Below are 17,084 nucleotides of genomic sequence, written 5' to 3' on the forward strand. Positions count from 1 at the left end.
TCAAAACATTTGATCTGACCTTCATCTAGGTCATAACAATAGACAAACACAGTCTGCTTAAACTAATAACACACAAACAATTATACATTTTCACGTCTTTACTAAACACACCTTGTAAACATTCACAGTGCAGGTTGGAAAAAGTATGTGAACCCTTGGATTTAATAACTGGTTGACACTCCTTTGGCAGCAATAACCTCAACCAAATGTTTTCTGTAGTTGCAGATCAGACCTGCACAACGGTCAGGAGGAATTTTGGACCATTCCTCTTTACAAAACTGCTTCAGTTCAGCAATATTCTTGCGATGTCTGACGTGAACTGAGGTCAGGACTCTGACTTGGCCACTACAGAAGGCATATTTTCTTCTGTTGAAGCCATTCTGTTGTTGATTTACTTCTGTTTTGGGTCATTGTCGTGTTGCATCACCCATCTGCTGTTGAACTTCAATTTGCGAACCCAACTCTGGGTTCGAGCCCAGGCTCTGTTGCAGCTGGCAGCGACCTGGAGGTCCGTGGGGCGATGCACAATTGGCCTAGCGGCGTCCGGGTTAGCGAGGGTTTGGCCGGTAGAGATATTCTTGTTTCAACGCGCAATAGTGACTCCTGTGGCGGGCCGGGCGCAGTGCACGCTTACCAGGTCGCCAGGTGCACGGTTTTCCTCCGACACATTGGTGCGGCTGGCTTCCGGGTTGGATGCGCACTGTGTTAAGAAGCAGTGCGGCTTGGTTGGGTTGTGTTTTGGAGGACGCATGGCTTTCGACCTTTGTCTCTCCCGAGCCCGTATGGGAGTTGTAGCGATGAGACAAGATAGTAGCTACTAACAATTGGATACCACGAAATTGGGGAGAAAAGGGGGTAAACTTCACAAAAAAATAGTTTCAATTTGCGGACAGACATCATCCTGCAAAATGTCTTGATAAAACTTAGGAATTCATTTTTCCGTCGATGATAGCAAGCAGTGCAGGCCCTGAGACAGCAAAGCAGCCCTAGATCATGATGCTCCCTTCCACCATACTTACAGTTGGGATGAAGTTTGATGTTGGTGTGCTGTGCTGTGCCTTTTTTTCTCCACACATAGTGTTGTGTGTTCCTTCCAAACAACTCAACTGTAGTATCATCTGTCCACAGAATATTTTGCAAGTAGCGCTGTGGAACATCCAGGTGCTCTTTTGCGAACTTCAGACATGCAGCAATGTCTTTTTTGGACAGCATAGCTTCTTCAATGGTGTCCTCCCATGAACACCATTCTTGTTTAGTGTTTTACGTAACATAGACTCGTCAACAGAGATGTTACCATGTTCCAGAGATTTCTGTATGTCTTTAGCTGATTTTTCTTAACCTCATTGAGCATTCTACGCTGTGCTCTTGCAATCATCTTTGCAGGACGGCCACTCCTAGGGAGAGTAGCAACAGTGCTGAACTTGATCCATTTATAGACAATTTATCTTACCGTGGACTGATGAACATCAAGGCTTTCAGAGATACTTTTGTAACCCTTTCCAGCTTTATGCAAGTCAACAATTCTTAATCTTAGGTCTTCTGAGATCTCTTTTGTTCGAGGCATGGTTCACATTTTGTGAGTGTTTTTTATAGGGCAAGGCAGCTCTAACCAACATCTCCAATCTTGTCTCATTGATTGGACTCCAGGTTAGCTGACTCCTGACTCCAGTTAGCTTTTGGAGAAGTCATTAGCCTAGGGGTTCACATACTTTTCCCAACCTATACTGAGAATATTTAAATGATGTATCCAATATAGACAAGACAAATACAATAATGTGTTTGTTATTAGTTTAAGCACACTGTTTGTCTATTGTTGTGACTTAGATGAAGATTGGATCAAATTTGATGATCAATTTATACAAAAATCCAGGTAATTCCAAAGGGTTCACATACTTTTCTTGCCACTATGTTCTACTGTATGTTCTTAGCTTTGTTAAGAGATTTAGCACCTATTTTGAGAAATGTATGGGACAAGTTGTTGAAAGCAATTACTAAGCATTCTGTGATATTTCTTCATTGTATAATCACTGTGATAACATGCACCAGCTTTCCATCTTTGACCTTTGTAAGGTAAGAACCAATTCAAAGTTTGGTACTTTTGTCAATTAAATAATTGCCAGTGCCAACATGATACTTCTGATGACTGGAAATGGAATGACCAAGTCTTACAATGAGATTTGTCAGATAGATACTTAATTTTGAAGATGAAGATCATACAATTGAGACCATAATCAGCACCAGAGGTTTTATTTCAAAATAATTTATTTGCATATAATTGGAATGAAGCCATGTTGATACATCTGTGATGGCACTTAGTTTCATATAGATATCGTTTCTATACAGAAACCATGCATTCTTTTTCAGGACCTGGACAAAAATGGATAAATATATTAGTAAATAAATATATTAGTGACATATCACCATATTGAAATGTTCTATTATATATAAAATACAACACTTTATTTCATTTCTGTTTTTGTATTTCTCTTTTTGTACACAAAGTATCCAAAATATACTGACAGATCCCTTCAATTTCTATTGGGATTGTGCTCTATTAGAAAAAAAGGCAGTTTCAGCTCATTATGCGTTAAAAAACAAAACAATGAACACAAACAAAAAAACAACCCTAAAGAGGATAATAAAATCGCCCCAAACATTTCAGAGATGTTTGATTAATTTAAATTTTATATTTCCTTGTTCTGGTTGTTGGCATAGTTATAGTGTCTTGATTTGCCTTGCTTTCAGTTTTGACTGAAAAATATTGGTTGGTTGTGGATTCCAGTGCTGGTTGGTTGTGATTTAGTCATTTCAGCTAAGGCTAGGGAACTGTAGCCTGGAATCCAGACAGGTTTTGCAATGTTTCACTGTTGTTTCAAGGGAAACAATGGTGAGTGCAGTGTTCAGTCTGGTTTAACCAGGCTATATAGGACTGTTCTCTACACAAATATATATAACAGAAACACAACCTGGAGTATTAGCAAGAGAAGCTGTCTCCAAAAAACATTAGAAACGAGGTATCGATATATATAAGGCTGTAATCCATGATTTTCCACTGTTTGACTGCATACGATTCCATTTTCAGATTTCTCTTGTTAGGTAAAACACATTTACTTGGGTTTAAGTTTCATGGAGAAGGAATAAAAGGCACAGGTTGATTGCATTCAAAACTGTGTTTCTTTGGTAAAATAACAAGAGCTTTAATGTATTAGGTAATTTGCTGATCTTATATCATAATAAACTTCAACCCATTGACAGGAAGTAGTGAATGCAGATCCCACAACTAACCCCTTTGAAAAGTGAATCCGGAAGGCACAATTGAAGTAAATAGCATAGACAGACTTATCTCAATTACAAATTCAGAGTGTTACTAGATCAGACGGTTGTTTAAGTGCTTCCAGCTCTTTCGAAAATAGTCTGGGGATCAATAGGTTTATTCCATTAAATACTAATGCTCCATATTTACTGTCTGTCTTAATGCAGTCACCTTTCATATTTTCACTAAGAAATAAAATATATTGGGGGATATAACTACGCACATTTCAAGACTTTTCTTTCTCCCAGGGTTTCTTTCTAGGATGTTTCACCAGGCTTCCATTTAAGTTAACTTAAGTTCATAAAAGGCCACAGCTTTGTTAAGTCAATGTTTGGTACACCGTGAAAAAAAAATATATATATGCTGATTCAACGTACAATTGTAAGGATACCAGCAGCGATAGGATTGTGAGTTTTCTCCATAAAATTCCAACCAAATTTTTGTATTGAGTTTGCTCAATACAATTTTGGTTGAGCAAACTCACAATCCTATTGAAGCTGGTTGCCTTATAATTGTACGTTGAATCAATATTTTTTTTTTTACAAGGTAGTGAATAATGTATGTTCCCAAAGTTGAATGAATTATGAATTATCATGACTTTCCTCCAGTTACATAGTAATTATGTACAGTGCATACGGATAGTATTCAGACCCCTTGACTTTTTGGATTACAACCCTTTGCCTGCCTTGACTTCCATTTTGCCTGCCCCTTGTACTATAATAAACTCTGAGACTCATACTATATGTATCCTGTGTCTGCATCTGGGTCTTAGCCTGAGCCCTGGTTGTACAAACTGGCCACAGACAAACAGAAAACGCAGGTATAAATACACAGGAGATAATGGGGACAAACAAGAGACACCAGGTGGGGGGTGGAGACAACCACAAGGCAGGTGAAACAGATCAGGGTGTGACACCTCGAGTCTTCTTGGGTGTGACGCGACAAGCTTGGCACACCTGTATTTGGGGAGTTTCTCCCGTTCTTCTCTGCAGATCCTCTCAAGCTCTGTCAAGTTGGATGGGGAGCATCACTGCACAGCTATTTTCAGGTCTCTCCAGAGTTATTCGATTGGGTTCAAGTTCGAGCTCTGGCTGGGCCACTCAAGGACATTCAGAGACTTGTCCCGAAGCCATTCCTGCATTGTCTTGGCTGTGTGCTTAGGGTCATTGTCCTGTTGGAAGGTGAACCTTTGCAAGTCTGAGGTCCTTAGCGCTCAGGAGCAGGTTTTCATCAATGATCTCTCTGTACTTTGCTCCGACTACTGAGTAGTCTCCCAGTCCCTTCCGCTGAAAAACATCCCACAGCATGATGCTGCCACCACCATGCTTCACCCTAGGGATGGTGCCAGGTTTCCTCCAGGCGGGACGCCTGGCATTCAGGACAAAGAGTTCAATCTTGATTTGATCAGACCAGAGAAACTTGTTTCTCATGGTCTGAGAATCCTTTAGGTACCTTTTGGCAACTCCAAGCGGGTTGTCGTGTCTTTTATTGAGGAGTGGCTTCCGTCTGACCACTCTACCATAAAGGTCTGATTGGTGGAGTGCTGCAGGAACTCTGGAACTCTGTCAGAGTGACCATCGGGTTCTTGGTCACCTCCCTCACCAAGGTCCTTCTTCCCCAATTGCTCAGTTTGGCCAGCATTAGGAAGAGCCTTGGTTGTCCTAAACTTCTTCCAATTAAGAATGATGGAGGCCACTGTGTTCTTGGATGCCTTCAATGCTGCAGACCTTTTTTGGTAGCCTTCCCCAGATCTGTGCCTCGACACAATCCTGTCTACAGACAATCCCTTCGACTTCATGGCCTGTTTTTTTTGCTCTGACATGCACTGTCAATTGTGGGACCTAATATAGACAGGTGTGTGCCTTTCCAAATCATGTCCAATCAATTGAATTTACTCCAGGTGGACTCCGTTCAAGTTGTAGAAACATCTCAAGGATGATCAATGGAAACAGGATGCACCTGAGCTCAATTTGGAGTATTTTTTAAATGTTTATTTAACCTTTTATTTAACTAGGCAAGTCAGTTAAGAACAAATTCTAATTTTACAATGACGTCCTACACTGGACATACCCGGACGACGCTGGGCCAATTGTGCTCTCAATCACGGCCGGTTGTGATACAGCCTGAATTCGAACCAGGGTGTCTGTTGTGACACCTCAAGCACTGAAATGCAGTGCCTTAGACCGCTGTGCCACTCACGAGCCCCCAGTCTCATAGCAAAGGGTCTGAATACTTATGTAAATGAGGTATTTCTGTTTTATTTTTAATATATTTGCAAACATTTCTAAACACCTGTGTTTGCTTTGTCATTATGGGGTATTATGTGTAGATTGATGAGGAACAATTGTTATTTAATCAATTTTAGAATAAGGCTGTAACGTAACAAAATGTGGAAAAAGTCGAGGGGTCTGAATACTTTCCGAATGCACTGTATACAATATTTTGCTGTAATGTTCCAAGATAAGAGCACCCTTGCTGAGCTTTAGCTGCTGGTATTTGGGAAATGGAAGGGAGAGATTGATTGGGTCATGTACTAGGACATGTGGTTAGAGGACAGGGGTGAAGAGCAGGAGACATGGCGGATGTCCTTCCTGAGCTGAGCGAAGTTTCACTCACACTGTTTGATTTTCTGGAGGCAGACCTACCAGGGTTCAAATAGTATTTGAAATTGTTCACATACTTGGAGCATTTGCATATTTTAGAGTACATGCCAGATGGGTGGGGTTTGCACTTTTGGGATGATTACATTTGTCCCATTGAGCCAGGCAAGCTTATTCAAGCACAGCTACAGTATTTGAAAGATGTCAAATACAGTTTGAACCCAGGTCTGTCTGGTGGACCCCTCCCTCCTTCACTGGCCACAAAATCAGCACTCAGATCAAACATAATAAGTAACCACTGGCAACATGAGAAATGACATGAGCAAAACTAAAATAGCTTGTAATAATAACACATTTCAGTGAATCTGGTTCAAAATTACAGACTACATTTTTTTACCGAAACACAAAGCAAACAAAATGTGATGGAAGCAGCTGCCATTATTGAATTAACCAACACAAGTCCCCATGCTAGCCTCTAGTGACCTCTCAGGATGCACACTGCTTGTAAGGCCGGCTAAGAAAATAACTGTTTTCCCCCAATGGGGCAGGTTGCCCAGAGAGAAGCTTCTAGGCTCTTTTCTGTAGCTCTGAGTACCTTTGCGATACCTACGCCACTGGAACACATTTCTGAATCTGATTTGAGGCAGGCTGGAAAGAGCAAGAAACCTCCAACTGAGCATCTATGGGGGTAATGAGGGAAAATCAAGTATTACTGAGTAGTACCTCATAATATAATCGATTAAGTGCTTAACCACTCAAGGAATTAGATATCCAATTTGTCCATGTGATTTCTACTGAGAGAAACAGTAGGGGAGTTTCGTACTGTGAATCAAGGCTCAAGTCCTGAGCAGTGAGAATTCCTAGCGGTCACTAAGGCAAACTGGGAACTTGTAATATCATGTAGGTATTTAATTCTTCGTGTAATTTACAAAACAAAACAACAAGGCAGAAGAGAATAAAACAAATTTCCCCTTTGTGATGGAGGAGTTGTTTTCCCAGCATCTCCCAGTCAGTCTTCATCTTTAAACAAGTACACCACTTAGCGATAAGAAAAGTCTAAATCAAACACATTGACATACTTGAATTCAACAACGAATATGAGCAATTTCAGGTCTCTAATTGACAGGTCTCTACTTTGTTTTCATTGATTTGATGGTCAAAAGAAACAAATGTTCAAAATAATCATAATCTAACTAATTTTGATCTCTGTTGACAGATGTAACTCAGCACTGACTGGGGGATTCTGGGAAGTGTAGTTTGAATGCAGGTATTTCATGTGGAATTATTTTGAAGACTTGAGAAAGATGGCCGCCGATGACGTGTTTGTCCATTCCGGCTCCTGTGTACGTAGCAGCGTGAGTTTGGGGATGCACCTCTCGAGTTAGTTAGTTATCACACACCGGACTCCTCCTCTGATCCTGGAGGGGGAGAAACAGACAATAGGTTTACTTACCCCTGTAATACACAGAGAGACACTCATATGACACACAGGATGACAGGAAGAATAACACAAATGGGCATCTTTCTAAATGATCTTTCCTCGATTAATCACATCTTCTCTCCTTGCCTTCTTTCCCAAAATGTAATTCAATTAAACTTCCCTCCAATTCGGCGGTGAGGAGACGCAAAGAATCGCGGAAAGTGCGATAGAACCATAGAATATACCAGCACATTCAAGTTAGAATACGGGAGCAGCTGTTCACATCACATGTAGCTATAATATAAGGACTGATTGAACACCCACCCTGATTGTTGTGTAATGTTTGGCAGTATAAACAAAAGTCTGTGTTGCGGTCGTGCGCTGGGCTGTGGTGACCGTGGTGACGCCTGCTGCATGGGGGCGGGGGTCTGTCCATAGGGCCCCCCAGCCCTGGCCCCAGCAACTGGGGCTCAGAGTGGGCCTGCTGCACCCGCTTCTGCCACACTACATGGTGGGGCCCTCCACAGCAGGGCCAGTCCTCTAGGCCCCCTAGGGCCCCCATACCCCCAGAGTCCAGAATGAAAGGCACAGGCATGGGCAGGTCAGGCGGGGGGCAGCAGTAGCTGGGGCCCTGGCCGTAGTGAATGTGGATGCTACAGTCATCCTGCAGTTCCAGGCTCTGGTGGAAGAGCACCGAGGGGCCATCGAGGACGCAGCCGCCGAGCCGGTCTGCTCTCCGGTGGGGGTGGCCTCCACGGCCGTGGTCCTGGTGGCAGCAGGGGGCTGGGGCTGCCAAGGGTGCTGGTGCTACCAGGGCAGGAGGGGGGCCTGACGGGGGGCTGAGGCTAAGCTCATGGTCCTGACCCTCTATCCCGTGGCCGTGGACCTCCCTACTGTCTGTGTGTTCTGCCTTAGGGCACTGACAGGGGCTGTGCTTCAGAGGGCACACTGGGAAGTCCTTGTCCAGAGCCGGGGGAGAACCAGTACCAGAGCCAATAGCAACAGCAGCCCTCTGCTCCTCGTCTGACCCCCTGCCTGGCCCCTGTCCCTGGGCGTGCTCCCGCTCCCCGTCCTCTCCGTAGTGGTGGTGTCTGTGGCGGTGGTAGTGGACGTGGCTAAACACAGCCTGCGGCTGCTCCTCAGGGCTCCCTCGTCCTCTGTCTCTGTTCATCACTGAGTCCAGGGACCTTGGTCTCTGGGCCCCTGCCTCCATGCTGTCCCTGCGGCCTGTCCGTCCCAAACCCGGCCCGTAGTACACAAACGGATCATAGTCACTGCTCAGGGAGCTGCGGAACGTGGACCAGCTACCATACACACCCTGCAGGGACACGTCGGTACAGTTGAGCACAGAGTCACTGGATGAACCGTGACAGGGGCCAGAGCTGGAGTCACTGGCCGGCCCGTCTGCCAGGTAGCCACTGCGCTCCGTCCGGTAGCTCCCCCAGAGCAGCTGCCTCCCTCGGCCCCCCGGCTATGGGCTCCCCCTTCGGAGATGTGGGGAGCAAAGGAGGGGGTGTGGTGGAGCCTGGAACTGGAGTTGCTGCGCTGGGCAGGGCAGCCGGAGCGGTAGGCGTGGCAGGAGCGGTGGGACCCGGGGCCGTAGTGGGACCCCAGAGGGTGACCTGCCGTCCTGCAGCTGCTCCCGGCCTTGTGAGGCCTCCCGGGGCCCTCTGTAGGGTGGATGTATCCACAGCCGGAGCCAAGAGGCCAGCTAGGGAGGAAGCGGAGGGTCTGGGGGTCCAGGGGTGGGGAGCTGCTGTAGTGGCTCAGGGAGGGGTAGGGGCCGGAGGGGCCACGGGGGTAGTGAGGCCTCATGGAGAAGGGGATGGGATGCTGGGGGAAGGCGTGTGGGTAGGGGTGGGGGTGCAGGAAACCCTGGCTGTGCTCGGGGGTCTGCTGCAGTCTGCTCCTCTGGGGCTGACGTGACAGCTCTGTACCTGTGGAGCATAGGAATACACACAGTAAAGCAGACTACACACACACAGTTTATAAAACTGGATTTTTTGTGGAAAAATGTACTTGTGCTCAAGAGTGGGTAAAGTAGTCTTCTGCTTCCCCCATTCTAAGGCCTGTTGTAGGCGTCCCCTAGTGGTCATGCAATGTCATTACCCATGATGTTGTGCATGCAGAGAGGACAGGTGCGGTGCTGCAGCAACCAGGGGTCCACACACTCCTTATGGAACTCATGAGCACACGAGATGATCCTCAGGTCCTGTCCATCCAGGAACTCCTCCAGACAGATGGCACAGACGGGGCTGGAGTTGGAGCTGCTATTAGACCCCCAGCCCCCACGGTGGCGCTGTGAGCCCCCGCAGCCCTGAGCGCTGTACATTCGCGTCTCCAGACGACTGATGGCTCGCATGGTCTGCTGATGGACTGAGTCCTGTGGTCATAGAGGAAGAGGCCGTGTGGGACGGAGGTTAGAGAACTGGACTTCAGAACTGACTGAGATGTCTCAAAGTTCACATTTTGCTCCTCTCTGAGGGTTTTCTGGTGTATGTTCGAGCTGTATATACAGTGGACACTTTCTTTTGTGTTTGGTCGACAGTTAGTCAAGACAAGACCTGGTTGCATAAAACATCGTAAGTCACTTTTCCCCTTATCTTTTTGCTTCAAGTCTCCCTAACTTTAAGTCAGTTGCACAAAACATATTAAGGTGAATTTTCCCTTTAAATGAAGTGAAAAAGTTAAGGGTGCCCATGTATGGATATCAATGTAAACAGTATTTGTGCAACACAGTGACTTTGACAGCAGGGCCACTCGGGAGGCCCTAGTCTTATTCTTTAACTTTGATTCTTGGGTGAGATGGAGAGGTGAATCCAACATGTTGCTTTCCTCTGCCCTGGTTTCAAAAGGAAAACATCCACCAGCCAGCTACTTAGTTAAACAATGTAAGGTGCACAATCCATGGCTACAAAGCTGTTGGTGAGCCATCTATCTAGCTACTCTAGGTTCACTTGACGTGATAGAAAGTAAGAGCTGAGAAAAAAGTAACTAACATAAACGTGTTTATCTTCTGAATCAATTTGTTTCACCTGTCTTGAATGTAGAAATTCTATTTTGAGATCTCCCCCCAAAATGCATCTCTTTGATGAGATGTTCAGTCAGTGAATCAGGTCGTCTCCATAGTCACCAGAGACTCTTTCTGCCATATGTTCCTTACTACTGTAAAACCCTTAAATGATGCCGTTACCTAAGGAAAGGTTTAAGGGGTTCTCTGCAACACCCTTAAACAATTCCCTTAGGTAAGGGAAAATGATGCATTAAGGGAAACAGTAAGATGTTTTATGCAACCGGGCCCAGACCTAAACCACTTTCAGATGGCTGCATTTTGCAGAGATAAAGGCTTTGTATTGAGACTTGTGTAAAGTGTATGTGTTGTTGACTGACTCACCCAGGTTCTGTTGGACTTGCATCGGTACCGGAAGGCAAAGATCAAAACGATGGCCAGAATAGCCAGGACTATAGTAAGCAAGATACCAACATCATAGTGGGGCTGGAAAGAGAGAGAAAGAGTGGATGTTATTACTATTTCATAGTAGAGATTGGGAGACTGTCACACCCTGACCATAGTTTGCTTTGTATGTTTCTATGTTTTGTTTGGTCAGGGTGTGATCTCAGTGGGCATTCTATGTTGGATGTCTTGTTTGTCTGTTTCTGTGTTTGGGCCTGATATGGTTCTCAATCAGAGGCAGGTGTTAGTCATTGTCTCTGATTGGGAGCCATATTTAGGTAGCCTGTTTTGTGTTGGGTTTTGTGGGTGGTTGTCTCATGTGTCAGTGTTTGTACCACACGGGACTGTTTCGGGTTTTCACGGTTTTGTAGTTTATTAATGTATAGTTTCGTTATTAAAGAACCATGAATTATAACCACGCTGCATTTTGGTCCACCTCTCCTTCCCAGGAAGAATCCCGTTACAGAGACATGCATTTAGAGCGGACCTTTGAGGGAATGTAACTAACAACTTCCATTATGTGTCTCTTGATATGCATATATATAATAATAATAAATACAATACAAATATATGGCTATATAATAAATAGAAAACATGTATAAAAACATATATCATGTATTTATATAATATGTGATATTCGGCATGTGTGTATTTTGTTCCTTACCCATTTTGGGTCCTCTTTTTTGATGTCGATACGGACTCTAGCCTCCTCGTTCTTGTTAACCAGTCCCATCAGCTCCTCAGCATCCTCAGCCTTCACCAGCACCACCGGAAGCGGCAGGGAGTCAGACTCATGCAGCTACACGTGTGTTGGGGGGAAGACATACAATGCATAGAGGAGGGGAAGACCGAAAATGAATCATTGATAAATCAGTAACACTAAAACAATGTCTCTTTCGGTCAGGTCAGGCTATGCTACTTTATTGTCCTCTGCTATCTCTGACGGTTTCCACCATTCCTCACCTCGAGAGCAGCGTCTTTGTCGTCGGTGACATCGAAGATGACAGCCTGAGCACCTCTCTCCAGTGCCAGGCGAGCCTGAGGGAGACGACACAGGAGAGATGACTGTTAACATAACATGTTGTTATAAAGAGGAGAAAGAACGCGAGAGAGTGGGGAGGAAGAGAGAGAAAGGAGAGAAGGTAAAATGAAAAGCTCACAATTGGATCTCACAATAGAGTGCAAAACAAAACTCCCCTGTATTTCGAAGCAGTGTAGTAATCTTCTACTGTACATGGTTTGCATAGTCAAGACTACATGGCAGTCATACCCCACTGTCTCCAAATGCCAAACAAAGCCAAATTACAGCCCTTCTTCCTTACACAATCCCAACCTGGCTGGCTCTAGACAACCCACTACACAAAGTATTATTGAATGGGAAAAGACTGCAGCCTGCACAGCACAAGCACTATTCTTAATGGAGTACACACATAATGACAGTGACAGTGACACACATAATAACATTGTTAAGCCCGGACAAGACAGGAGATGGGGGAGTGAGAGAGATAAGAATCAATGCAAGTTGGAGGGAGAGAGGGATGGACAGAGAACACATGAGAAGGTAGAGGTGCCTGCAGTAGGGCACGTGGAGGGGGGGAGGGTAGAGAGAGAGCAATGAGAGGGCAGAGAGGGGCTGTGTTGTGGGCTGAGGGAGGACTGTATGCCATCTCCAGTTTCACACCAAAACAAACATGGCAGCAGAGCAGCAGGGCTGGGGAACCTGGAAGCAGAGAGTACACTACTGCCCACTAGGCACAAACGAGTTGTTGTTTCAACGTAAGCATGTGGCATGGATCTCTACGTGGAAAATACATTGGATTTGTAATCACTGTTGTTTTGAGGGTGAGATTTCAACCACAGGATTATGTCATCATTGTAACCAATTTTCAACATAGGCAAACCTTGTATCAAATATGTTACATTTGTACCTTTGAACAACGTCAGATCTTCAACGTTATATTCACTATCAGAAGAAAAAATAAATAGGCTGGGCAACACCTCCTACTGGAGAGTTGATGTACAACTATTCATTTAGTCTCCCATCAAGGGTTTTAACCAGACCCAACCCAGCTTTTATATTTGTCACTGACTACTCCCGATGTGCTATCGTGAGAATAACTATTGAGAGTTCTAAATATATTCACTATTACCATAGAAGTCAATCCAAAGGGTAGGTTTAACAGAGCAAATGAAATGTAACCATACTTTACAAATCGTATTTCATCGATGATAGGTCTATATGGCGTTTTCAAAGTCATCAACAGTTATTGTTTCAATTCAACCCACGGTTCAACTAAAAACAGACAATACATTCAAGGACTAGGGTTTCAAGCTTTGCTTGATTTCAAATTGAATCTCAAGTTAATCAATAATATGTAGGATTCACGTGTCAATCTCAACCAAAAATCTAAGTTAAAGAATAGGACTAAATACTAACTTAATTTAAAGTGCATTTAAAGTTTGATTAGATTTAGTCCTATTCTTTAAGTTTAGATTTTTGGTTGAGATGGAGACGTGAATCCAACATCTCAGTAATGAATTTGTAGACAAACTGGATATAAAAATATCAACATTTTAAGGAGATCTTCTGCTTAGCTAGACCCATCTGTGTATCTGTTGAGACACTGACTTAGTCTGGCTTAAATTCCAGTTTTTCTACATTTGGAATGGTGGATTAACGTATTCATCTGAAACAAACATCTAAGTTAAAGAATTGGACCAAATGAAATCAAACATTAAATAAAGGTTGATTTGATCCTATTCTTTTTTTCCCTCTCGATTTTGTCTCATTGCTGCAACTCCCCAACAGGTTTGGGAGAGGCAAAAGTCGAGTCATGTGCCCTCCAAAACATGACCCGTCAAACCACACTCCTTAACCTGGAAGTCAGCTGCACCCACGTGTTGGAGGAAACACTGTTCGACTGACAACTGAAGTCAGTTTTCCTTCTTAATGCATTTGAGCCAATCAGTTGTGTTGTGACAAGGTAAAGGGGGTATACAGAAGATAGCACTATTTGGTAAAAGACCAAGTCCATATTACGGCAAGTACAGCTCAAATAAGCAAAGAGAAACGATAGTCCATCATTACTTTAAGACATGAAGGACAGTCAACGGACAATTTCAAGAACTTCGAAAGTTTCTTCAAGTACAGTCGCAAAACCCATCAAGAGCTATGATGAAACTGGCTCTCATGAGGACCGCCACAGGAATGGAAGACCCAGAGTTACCTCTGCTGCAGAGGATACGTTCATTAGAGTTACCAACCTCCGAAATTGCAGCCCAAATACATGCTTCACAGAGTTCAAGTAACAGACACATCTCAACATCAACTGTCCAGAGGAGACTACGTGAATCAGGCCTTCATGGTCAAATTGCTGCACAGAAACCACTGCAAAGGACACCAATAAGAAGAAGAGACTTGCTTGGGCCAAGAAACACAAGCAATGGACATAGACCGGTGGAAAATGTTCCTTTCGTCTGGAGTTCAAATTGGAGATTTTTGGTTCCAACAGCAGTGTCTTTGTGAGACGCGGTGTGGGTGAAAGGATGATCTCTGCATGTGTATTTCCAGCTGTAAAGCATGGAGGAGGAGGTGTTATGGTGTGGGGGTGCTTTGCTAGTGACACTGTCTGTGATTTATTTAGAATTCAAGGCACTGTCGTAGTGTTGTATTGGTTAATGTGACGACTGCTGCTCATCGAATGATTAACGGTTTATAATTACGTGATTAATACTCATTAACCTGGGGCACCATGGGAAAGTTTTGGCTTCATTGAGTTTTAATTTCCCAAATGAACTCAAAGAATATCAGAATATAAATTTGACAACAATCGCTAATCAATCAACTTCCTCTACAGTTTCATTCTGAACGTCGCATAATCCATGAATCTGCACAAACCCGAGTCTCGCTAAATAAGTCTGTACCACACCAATTGAGTTGATTATTTATTTACTAACAAGCTAAAATGAAAATGTAAGATATACATACACAAACACACAGTCTATGCTATAGATTAGAACTTAGCACAATGAAACAGGTCCTTAGCAGACCAACACAATATGACACGTGTTACACAAAATGGGGATTTCAAAAGAGAGAGAAAGAGAGAGTGCACGAGAGAAAAGCACAAATGGGTACATTTGTCAACTATGCTTATTTTAACCCTAACCTTGCCCCGAACTGCCGCTCTTATGGGTCAGAATATAATGATGTAAGTAAGTGTTGAAGGTCTCCGATGGGGTGTCTCTTCGTGGACCGGGTTCCGACATCTCTGATGACAGTACGTCTTTGGTTACCGGGTGTAACTCTCTGTTTGTCCGCACGATGCCAGTGTCCTTTCTCTTAGTGGTCTGTTTCCTCGCCCTTGCTCTAAACAGGGGTCTTCGGAGGAGGGCTAATCAGCCCCGTGGATGGTTCCAGCGTGGGAATGAAAGCGATGTAGACATACGATTCCTTGGAGAGTGGTAACCGGGTGGTCCTGCTTGACTTCACCCTCTTAGACACAGCTACTCATCTGTAGCATAGATTGTAAAAAGGTTCCTTTGTCTTCTTCAACCTCGTGTTGCTTTTGGGTTTACAACTAATTTGAACCTTGGCTGCAGCTCGTGGTCACTTAGTCTGCTATGTTAACCTTTCTAGGGCAGGGGTTCCGCTAGCGACAACATCCCGCCGAAAAAGCAGCGTGCAAAATAAAAAAATATTTTTTTGAAATATGTAACTTTCACACATTAACAAGTCCAATACAGAAAATGAAAGATAAACTACCCATCGTGTCCGATTTCAAGAATGCTTTCCAGCTAAAGCACAACAAAAACACACACAGCCATTTTCCAGCCAAAGATAGGAGTCACAAAAAGCAGAAATATAGATAAAATGAATCACTAACCTTTGATGATCTTCATCAGATGACACTCATAGGACATCATGTTACACAATACATGTATGTTTTGTTCGATAATGTGCATATTTATATCCAAAAATCTCAGTTTACATTGGCGCGTTACGTGCAGCAATGTTTTGATTCCAAAACATCCGGTGATTTTGCAGAAATACTGTGTTATTCACAGAATTAAAGATAGACTTATCCTCTATTCAACCGCTGTGTCAGATTTCAAAAAAACTTTACGGAAAAAGCACAATCTAAGAACGGCGCTCAGAACCCAAAACAGCCAGAGGAATATCCGCCGTTTTGGCATCAACAGAAGCTAGAAAAAACACTATAAATATTCACTTACCTTTGATGATCTTCATCTGAAGGCACTCCCAGGAACCCCAGTTCGACAATAAATGACTGATTTGTTCCATAAAGCCCATCATTTAGCCACTTGTTTGTTAGCGTGTTCAGCCCAGTAATCCATCTTCATGAGGAAAGAGCACATCCTCCAGACAAAAACTCGAAAAGTTCCGTTACAGTCCGTAGAAACAAGTCAAATGATGTATGCAATCAATCTTTAGGATGTTTTTAACATAAATCATCAATAAGGTTCCAACCGGAGAATTTCATTGACTGAAGAAAAGCATTGGAACGGGAGCAAACTCTGTCGGGAGCGTGCGTCATGAGACCGAGGCTCTCTGCCAGACCACTCACTCAAAGAGCTATTATGAGCCCCTCCTTTATAGTAGAATCCTCAAACCAGTTTCTAAAGACGGTGACATCTAGTGGAAGCCCTAGGATGTGCATCCTCATTCATATCTCACTGGGATTCGATTTCTCACTTCCTGTTTGGATTTCTTCTCAGATTTCTGCCTGCCATATGAGTTCTGTTATACTCACAGACATCATTCAAACAGTTTAGAAACTTCAGAGTGTTTTCTAATATTCTAATAATAATATGCATATATTAGCATGTGGGACAGAGTAGGAGGCAGTTCAGTCTGGGCAACCTATTCATCCGAAAGTGAAAATGCTGCCTCCTATTCCAAAAAGGTTCATTCTTAACTCACATGTTTTAAATCCTCGGGTCAGAAATGGAAGTTTCCGCCTTTAGGGCAAGTTCTCTGGGGGTAACTAGTTACGAGGCAAGGTCTGGATTTGACTCAGATCCAATTTAGACAACTAACTTCACATTTCATCTTTACGAAAACATTCTCTTTGATCTGGACATTTTACACACAATGTACAGTATGCAAACCTCAAGTACATAGTGTGAAAACTCTTCAAGTTACAATGTTTTCATTATAACGTCGTCATTTAACTTCTAATAACATAACAAAAACAACATTCATTTTCATATTCCATCTATCGTCATATTCCATCTACCATTTTGGCTGACGAAACATATTGTCCCCAAGTCCAT

At 43.6% G+C, this 17,084-nt stretch overlaps 1 protein-coding gene across 1 annotated transcript in view; it reads right to left on the reverse strand.

Moving 5' to 3' along the window:
* Positions 1–2,231: 2,231 nt before the first annotated feature.
* LOC115105388 (E3 ubiquitin-protein ligase RNF43) overlaps positions 2,232–17,084 on the reverse strand; it is a 193,962-nt gene continuing 179,109 nt past the window's right edge. The window contains 7 exon segments of the mRNA XM_029627371.2: positions 2,232–7,331; positions 7,658–8,770; positions 8,773–9,270; positions 9,443–9,716; positions 10,728–10,829; positions 11,452–11,586; positions 11,751–11,825. Of these exon segments, the coding sequence (XP_029483231.2) occupies positions 7,306–7,331; positions 7,658–8,770; positions 8,773–9,270; positions 9,443–9,716; positions 10,728–10,829; positions 11,452–11,586; positions 11,751–11,825 (2,223 nt within the window). The 3' untranslated portion in view covers positions 2,232–7,305.

Source organism: Oncorhynchus nerka, linkage group LG22 (genome assembly GCF_034236695.1).
Source record: "Oncorhynchus nerka isolate Pitt River linkage group LG22, Oner_Uvic_2.0, whole genome shotgun sequence".
Classification (NCBI taxonomy): Eukaryota; Metazoa; Chordata; class Actinopteri; order Salmoniformes; family Salmonidae; genus Oncorhynchus; species Oncorhynchus nerka.